The 9,228-nt window shown below is 36.8% G+C and overlaps 1 protein-coding gene and 1 long non-coding RNA gene across 2 annotated transcripts; both read left to right on the plus strand.

Annotated features, from left to right (window-relative positions):
• Nucleotides 1–3,466: 3,466 nt before the first annotated feature.
• Nucleotides 3,467–4,320, plus strand: LOC132984581 (uncharacterized). The gene is made up of 3 exons (XR_009674977.1): nt 3,467–3,505; nt 3,737–3,830; nt 4,061–4,320. It is a non-coding gene; the product is annotated as an uncharacterized LOC132984581 (long non-coding RNA).
• A 1,166-nt stretch (nt 4,321–5,486) lies between these two features.
• LOC132985355 (G2/M phase-specific E3 ubiquitin-protein ligase-like) lies at nt 5,487–7,511 on the plus strand. The gene is made up of 2 exons (XM_061052707.1): nt 5,487–5,792; nt 6,075–7,511. Exons 1-2 carry the CDS (start codon nt 5,588–5,590, stop codon nt 6,323–6,325), a joined length of 456 nt encoding a protein of 151 aa, XP_060908690.1. The 5' UTR covers nt 5,487–5,587; the 3' UTR covers nt 6,326–7,511.
• Nucleotides 7,512–9,228: the final 1,717 nt, after the last annotated feature.

The following is a 9,228-nucleotide window of genomic DNA, read 5'->3' on the forward strand; positions in this document are numbered from 1 at the left end:
GTAGGCCTATTCTAATGGTTGGAATATACATATTCAACCATGCTCCTTTTTAAATAATATTGTTTCCAAAATGTAATTATAATTGTTATCATAGCAGAATTGTAAGGAAAACTATTGTAATCATAATAATAAAAACAACTATATAATTATAACAGAATGTGTGAAATAGAATATTAAGTTTTCACTGTAATCGAACTAACATTTTCTTAAACCCAGACACAGCCTACAACTGAAGCAGTTTAATCTTTTTCAACAACATCTAAGACAGACACATAATTGCACATTCAGAAGTAGACTACAGCTGCAGTGGGGTTCTATGTGCTTTTTATGCTTTTTTCACGGTCAAATATAACCAGAAGGGGGCGGCAGACATCAACTACTAATCGACGCTATCGGTGTCCTGAGCCAGACTTCAGAAGAAGCTGCCACAGAAAGTGGTTTTAATAATGTTATTAATCGCGTGTGGAATGCGCTGGATGTTGCAAGACAAGAATTGGCAATGCAAAGGAGTGAAAGCAACATTTTGAGTGCCACCAGAAATGCTTTCCGGAGACGAAGAAGAGCAGGTCCGATGACAGGTAAGTAGCATGTGTAAGCCCTCTTAAATTAGCATTAGCACCAAATGGTAAAGTTCGGTTTGATTAGTTTATTTCAGTATGTCCATTTTCAGTGTCAATGCTGAATTGCAAGGGGCTTTTAAACAAATCCTTTTTTTTATTTCATAGTCAAGTCTAAGCAGAAGGCTAGTCCTATGTGTAGCTAACAGAAACTATTGGAAAAATCCGGACCTAATTCTCAGTAGGAATGCGCAGCTTTTGCGTCTGACAAACTGTGACACAGTCTAATTTATAAATCAAAAGCTAATGGTTAAATTCTGCCTAAACTTCGCTGCAGAACAAATAGCCTCTCTGTGCTTTGCTGTTTTCAATGGTAACTGCACCGTTACTACAGTGTCTCTGATGACTCATTGACATTTTTCTGTGATCATGAAAACAATTCCGCCTCTGGATAACCTATAACTATTTTTTTGCAATAATGTAGCCTATGTTAATGTTACTTTGACATTACCGTTATCTTTATAATCTGGGGTGTAGACCATACATACTAAGGTGTCACTCAACTTTCTAATGAACTGGAAGGTGTACTCTGTGCACGCTGTTTTTCCTCAGTATGTGGACAGAATTGAGAACCATCAGTATGATAATGCATCCGAGACAGCGAGGAAGTGAGAGCAGGTTCGGATAGCTTAACTCCACAATCACACACGAAACAAGAGAAAACTGCGCAAAGCAAAAATCTTTATGCAGTATGCTTTGTGAATTGGACCTTAAGGGAGCAAAAATCAGGCGCATATGATGCGCAATTCATAGAGCTGTCTGAAGCCACAATACATTCCTAGGGTCAATTTCCCTCTCAATATGTAATGACAAGCATATTGAAGTACGGATGTTTTCTGACAATATTCAAAAAATAAATCTGGACATGATTTTCATGCAGTATTGAGTGTAATGATGTTAAGAGAAGCCCCCAAAACTTTTCAATGCATGGATTGTATAAGTCAATCATACATCACTTTAAGGGGGGCCTGCCACTTTGATTTAGAGGGCTTCTCTGTAAAGATCTCAGTCATTTTAAATTAGATATTGCACAAATATATGTGCTGTACGAGAGTTAACAGCAGCGACTAAGGGAGAATTTAAGCTATGTTATGAACATTAAATATTAAAATGTTATGTCAATGACTGAGGACATAACATAAGAATGAACATAATGAGTACATAATGTACATAATAAGGTGATTCTTGCAATAACATGTAACACACTATATTTTTGATCTGAACACAAGCCCCTGCAAATAGGACACCTGGAGTTTGGAGAGTAAAGCTGTTCCTGCTACAGAATGCTGATGAAGTTGTCCTTCCATCTCATTCAGAATGCTGTAAACTAAGACAAATAGGCTTAGGTAAGATACACATGTATTAGTTTTGAAAGTGAGCATTCACTTGAGTTTATATGGACACCACAAATACCACAGTTACATAATCTCATTGCAGTACCATTTATCTGACATGTTTTGGAAGGTGGACTTGCCCTTACTGTGCTATATAAAATGATTGTAAGATTTTAAGCTTGCACCATTAAAATAAAAAAAAAATCATATTGTGCATGAGGCACAAATATCCACATCATATGCTCACGACATAACAAATATAACAATATATGTTGTTAAAGGCTTATAAAGACACTGTAAGGCCTTAACTCTCAGTCGGTGGTTAGAAAGAAAAAATGAGTCAACATATCATACTCACTGACATAAATTTGTAATGTTTTTCAGGATTCCCAAGAAATGATTTACCAGGTGGGGTCTCAAATACAGGTTACGTACAACTTTCTTGGACTCTTTCAGAGTTTGATAATTACATCTGCCAGAGCTTTCCCATGGTTAGCCTGAATGTCATTGGATATCATCTTGCAAGAGCTGATAAGACCAGGGTTCTGACTAAAATTCAGACCAGGGTTCTGACTAAAATTCAGGCTAATACATTGAAAGACCTGAAGAAAACAGTTGGAAGAAGCAGGGTTTATATTATTCCCCAGACCACTATTACACTGCCATTACAGATGAGTTTTTTTGTTTTATTTGTTCTATTAGGGCAGCACTCTTTTTGAATTTTAGCATACTGATGAGAATTATCAAACATGCCTTTTCCATTTAGATCCCCGAACCTGAAGGCGCTCATAGCCCACCAGAAACATCTCCACCAGCTGGACCTGAGACAGCTTCACAGTCTCTAGCTTCTTCAGCATCCACACAACTGATGACCACACCAACTGCTGCATCGACAGCCATCAGACCTGCAGCCTCAACCACTGCCCCTGCAGCCATTGATGTATTTCCATCCCAATCCCCTTCATCACTGGCCCTCAGACCTCAAGCCTCACCTTCTGCCCCCCAGGTTACACCCCCTGCTCCTACGGTTCCTATGAACACGCCAGCATTCACATCTAACAGTAATTCTCATGTAAGTGCAGAGTCCCCTCCCCTTAATGCCATGTCACTCTCTTCAACTCTTGACATTGATGGAAGCTCACCAAGGACAGACTCGAACCCATCACTTGTAAGTTGCTGCAAAAAAAGAGTACATTTTGTATCTAATTCTGATTATTCAGACTAAAGTAAACAGTAGGCTAATCTTAATGATTTAGAGCTGTATTAAAAGATAATCGTTCTAATTTTTTAAAGCTAACCTCAGTAAAATGCAGTTAGATATACATTGTAACTCTTTTCTATCAATAGGAGGCAAGTTTGGATCCTGCACAGTGGCTGAATGCTGGTACCCCAGAGGTAAACTTTTACATGACAAAAGTTAATTTTTCTTATTGTTTACCATTTAATGTGTTCTATTAAATTTTTCGAATATATTGACTTTAACGGGAACATTCCACACAATATTTTTACTTTACAGGTCTTTTACAGAAGGACACATGTGGAACCACCTAATAGGTATTTTTTATGTTAATAAAAACAGGAACCATGTGTGACACCTGGCTTTACATTAATTTACACTCATAATACCCAACTTTACATAGATTTTACTAATAATAATATCTGAATACACCAGATTATCCCAAAAACTGTACCAAAAATGTTTGGGTTCAGAAGAGTTTGAAATTATTTTTTGAAATGCCTTAAAGTTATATTGACACTTAAAAAGAAATCTGTCTGCCGTTTTAGTACTTCTATCAATGACTTTGTCATTGATGATTCAGAGGAAGGGGACGAGGACGATATCATTGCAGTTCCTTTTGAAAGTGACATGCCTACGTCGGTAAGTTTTATTTTGTTCCTAACAAAAACCGATAAGTGTAATTTTCAATAATTTTGAATAACTAATAATATTACTAATAATACTAATAATAGCCATTTAACGTACTCACAATAAAAATAATTGTATATTGCTGTTTTTAAAGATATTCTAAGATCATCAGTCCTATTTAGTGACTAACCTCTTTTGCCAGTCATTTTTATTGTATACTTTATACATTTATTATTCTTCAGGAGGAAGTGGATCTTGCCATAATTCTGAGTGCTTTTCGAGAGGATCACCTTACTGGGGGCGTCATATCCACTTGTTGTATCAGGAGGAAAAAGCTTCTGGAGAGTGCCATTAAAGCAATCTCCAGAGTCACTTTCTGTTGGACCGATTCACCACAGATTGAGTTTGTAGGAGAAGATGCAGATGATATGGGGGGACCACAGCAAGAGTTTTTCAGGTCTGTGTACCCTCAATATTTTCTAAATATTTTCCTCAAAATGTGTTCATGTTTTCAAGTAATTGCATTGTTAGATCGTTTGATTTGTCTTTGCTGTCTAGACTCTTGATGATAGCGGTTCAGACCTCTCTTGGCATTTTCGAAGGAAAGGCTGGCCAGGTCTTTCTTAGTTACGACCAAGCAGCATTAGATCAAAATAAGTACTTCAAAGCTGGGAATCTTATCACTTGGTCGATTGCACATGGAGGTCCATGCATCAAAGCCCTGGATTCCAGCCTCTTCCAGCTGATGTGTGGCCAAGAGCCACAGCTTGAGCAGTTTGACTGGCAGTTGCTGCCTGACCCAGATGTGCAAAGCGAAGTCAAAAGGGTACTTAATATTTATTATGTTATTCATTTTGGGGATTTTAAACAAACCATTTTTTAACTGGTAGACAATATATCAATTTGTTCAATTCTTGATAAACACTTTTTAACACAAGTTAAGAACATTGCTCTATAAATAAAGATTACTATTAAATCTCAGATCATATTATTGCTTAATTTGAAACTCCAGCTAAATTGTTCTCACTCAGATTTTGCTATTTAGATCCTAGAGTGCAAGACTGCAGGGGACCTGACAGCACTCCAGAAAGACTTGGGGGACTGGATTAATGAAAAAAAATCTATGCTTATGTGGTGAAGCACTACATCTTTCTCAGGTAAAAATGTATATACAACTGAAATAGGCCTAAAAAAACAACAACTACAAAACCCTACAAAAATCTATAATATCAACTTGAAAATTGTTATGTAAATTTGGACAATGTTAAAGTGATTTTTTTTAACAAATGTAAAAGTAAGTAAACCTTTAATCCATCTCCTATTTTCAACATTTAAATGTTTGGATTAACAGGACAAAAAGCTACCGTAAATCATCAATCTAGCAACACATTTATATAAAATATTGATGATAGTGTCACAAATTACCAGGACAGAAAGAAATACTACCAGCTGTAGGTCAGACAGATGTTTTTTGTAGTGTTGTACAGGTGTTTTACTGTAATGGGTTGCCTCTGTTCTTTCTGTCCTGGTCATGGCTGCTAAAACCAAAAAGTAAAGTATCTGTAAAGATACATTTAAGAAACTGTAATTTCATACTTGAATAGTATTTTGAAACATTTTTATTTTTGATCCAGTTTTCAGTCCCTTCCCAAAACATAAGCACATTTAAAAAAATATCTGTGATTCTAAACTTCTGAATGGTTTTATTCATGTTCTATCTCTGTTGGTTTATAGAACGGCCAGAATGGTACACCAGTTCACAGAGGTGAATGAACGCTTTTGGGAAGCTGTGGGACCTGGTAAAGGGGAACTGGATTGCCTTCCTACCATTGTTCACCAACATGCAGGAGCCTTTGTCAAAGGCAGCATTCAAGGCCATCTTCACTTACAGTTTCAGCAGTAGAGGAACCAACCGACGTGAGGAAGAGGAGGACACCATCTACTGCTGGGAGCTGGTTCTGAACATGATTGAAGGTACATTTTATTCCTTTAAGAACACTATAAAATGTAATTAACGCCTACAAAGTCCATTTAAAATGTACTGTGACACAGGTCAAATAATGAAAGTGTAATTGTGAGAAGTAATTTCAGTATAGAAAAATGTGGTCCAGAGAGTCATGTTTACAAACTATACATTTTTTAGCTGGGGTAGCTAAGTAGCTGGGGTGGAATATATACAGTCCTCATTTTTTCACGTTAGACAATTGATGTAGACATGAATGGTCATTTCTTTTATTTATTTATTTTCCCTGGCAGACAAATTGACTGAACTCAGATTCGAAGACCTTCTGATATTCATCACTGGTGCAGATGAAGTCCCTGCCCTTGGGTTTCCAAATAAGCCCTGCATCGACTTCTTTGAACAGGAGTCAGGCCAGCGACGTTTGCCCTACGCCTCGACTTGCATGATGTGCTTGTTCCTTCCTAGAGGAATCACACAGGAGGACGAATTACATCGGATGCTTTTTCAGGCCACTAAAGACTCTTTGGGATTTGGAAAGGTTTAGTCCTTATCAATTTAAATTCAGAGTAGCAGAATCCTGGCAGGATTAGCTGATACTTTCAGTCAGTTTGCATCATCTTAACTAAAAAAAAACAATGTTAAAATATGGCTAGTCCCCCCTAACAAGTTCTAAAGTCTGTGTTCTTGTTTATGTAAAATCTACATTGGTGCTTGTAAAGCCTGCTACTTATGACCATTTTATTATTGACTAATGAGCCAATGAGAAACCGTATTTGCATGACAGCCTTGTTTTTGTGATGTAAAGCTCAGGATGAGAGGCTAAATGTTATCATTTCTTACTGCTTTGTTCTAGGTTGTTCGTCACATAAATTCTGCTTGATCTCACAGAAACATGGCAGTCATGGAAATATATGTTGTTTGACATATTGTTTTAATATTCAAATGTTTTGCCACTAAATGCCAGACATTAACAGAAAAAGTTTATTATTATTTGCAGTCTTCATCCGTCTTGTTTGTCTGTCCAATAGTCAAAATCGAAAATATTAATTCTACTTTCATGTGAGAATGATAGCATTAATTATCATTTTAAAATGCAAATATTATAGACTTTTCTTACAACTTTAAAAATATCCAATTCTGCAATACTTCAGATACATCTTCTGTCAGTTGGTTGAACTTCTAATTGACTAATTGTTAAAGATAATTAAATTCTCATCTTCATGATCACATGATAGTAAAATAAATATTTTTCAGTTTGAGGTTATGACAATAAAGTGGGTAAAACAAGTCAGATGAAGAGGTCCTCTTAGTCTGCTGCAACTTACAGTGAGCATTTTCTATAGATTTCTGGCCTTTTCAAAGGTAGTCATTAGTATTACTTGTAAACAATTGTAAACACATTTAAGTTGGGCCCCTCCTCCTGGGCTCGTCTCCATCCCCATTGGCTGGCGAAAACACATCAGCTCCCCACACAGAAATGTCCCAAGTCAAATAAAACATCAAAATCCAGACAGAGGACAGTCTGTCTACAGACCAAGTCACCACCACACATTTACTGTATAGAGGCAATAAGTAATGACTGAGTGGGATTGCTTTTGCAAGTCTTTTTTTTTTTTGGATAAAGTTTCTGCCTCCATCATTTTATTGTCTTTTCAAAACAATAATTAGCAAGTTCATTGTGTTCCGAGAATAATGTTTTGAAGCTCTCTTGCACACACAAGATACCTGTCCTTTAAAGAGCCCATATTATGCCCTTTTTGGGGTTCTTATATTTAATCTATGTACCTACTTTTGTACGTTCACAATAGATAAAGTTCTAAAAAAGTGTCTGTTTTCATGTACTGCTCCTCCTTGCTCCCTCTCCGCTCTGAGTCCATCAGCTACACTCTGCTGAGCCCACACTGTTAGACCCCACGTGGGCCAAGTCTGCTCTGATTGGTCTGCCGATCCACTCTGTCGTTATTGGTCAGTTGCTCAGCACGCTTCTCGGAAATTTCAACATGAGCTGCTGGGCTTGCCACAATGAGCCAATGGACTTAGATCAGTGATCTCACACTGACAATGACGTCGGACTGACACATTTTTATCGAGGGGGGCTAGAACCGAGCGTTACATGCAGCTAATGCTACAGCTAACAGGAGGAGGTAGGAGAAGCCGCGTTTCCGCGGACTTTGAATTTTTGCACATAGATGTACCTAAACATGCACAGGACACATGGAAAACACACTAAAGGGCATATAAAACCAGAAAAAGCAGAATATGGGACCTTTAAGTGTGTTATTCCAGAGAGAGAGAGAGAGAGAGAGAATTTCATCCAAGTCAGTGTGATTCTTTCTTCGGAAAACTACAGTTACTTCCAGTATCTTTTCAGGGTCCTGATATTTTATGACAATGTGATGCTGATGTGCTGATAAAACAACTTAATGGATATATTTGTCAAACTGTTTTTATAGACTACACAAGGAAGGAGCCTATTTCCTTATTTGTCAAACCTTTACTATAACAAGATGCTCCACGTTTATCATTTTCGAACAGGCGGCTGCTGCTCTTCTGATATAGACTTAAACAAGAAATTAATCTTGTACATTTTACTTTATTCTCATAAATTAACGATTTTAATCTCTACATTTTAGGTTTTTTTTATTTTACGTGGCCCTAATCTTGAATCCCTTTATTTTTCTTAGTTTACCGACTTTAGGCCAAATTAAAACGTATTCAGTACAAGAACATAAATTCTGTATCAAGTTCCAGTTGTTTTAAAGTCCATAATTTTATCTGATTAACTTTTTTCCTTTTTAAGAACAGCATGAACTTATATGAAATATTTACACATTAATTTTTAACTTACGATTGCACCTTGGGCTGTTTTTTTTTTATCACTCTACGGCCCTTAAGACGTACTCTTTCTTATGTTTTCTGTAAATACAGTCTTGATGGGATAAAAAAAGGAAAAAGAAAATCATGAGAACAGTTCTAAAATGATCTTCTATCTTATTTTGAGTTTAAAAAAAACAATTATAACTTTATATATATATAACATGTTTTACTCTCCATGGAAAGTAGGGAAGAAGCGGTTGCTTCACAGCACTTGCTCCTTCTTACAAAGGGTTACATTTTTGGATGGTGGAGGTCTATATGGAGAACCAATGGTAAGGTTCAGAGAATGCCCTGATCCCACCCACTCATTAGCATGTACTTCAACAAGTGTTTCTAGTACGTATTTTGGCTTTCACTAGTAGTACTAGCTAACATTTAAAACGGTAGTAGTTAACTAGTTATGCCAAAAACAGTACTACTAGTATAACTAGTGACACTTTGGGTCTTACTAGATAACTAGTTAACCATTTTGAGCCGCACTAGTTCACTAGTAGGACTAAAATGTCCTGAACTAGTGTTACTAGTTGGCTTTTTGCACTAACTAGTTAACTAGTGGACTTTAAGAGCCTC

The sequence above is a fragment of the Labrus mixtus genome, chromosome 12 (genome assembly GCF_963584025.1).
Source record: "Labrus mixtus chromosome 12, fLabMix1.1, whole genome shotgun sequence".
Classification (NCBI taxonomy): Eukaryota; Metazoa; Chordata; class Actinopteri; order Labriformes; family Labridae; genus Labrus; species Labrus mixtus.

What these genes read in the sequence shown, in the direction of transcription:
- LOC132985355 (XM_061052707.1), top strand. Translation starts at nt 5,588, where the DNA reads ATGAACGCTTTTGGGAAGCTGTGGGACCTGGTAAAGGGGAACTGGATT. An exon ending in GGTTCTGAACATGATTGAAG is followed by an intron (nt 5,793 to 6,074) that starts GTACATTTTATT and finishes TTTCCCTGGCAG; the next exon opens with ACAAATTGACTGAACTCAGA.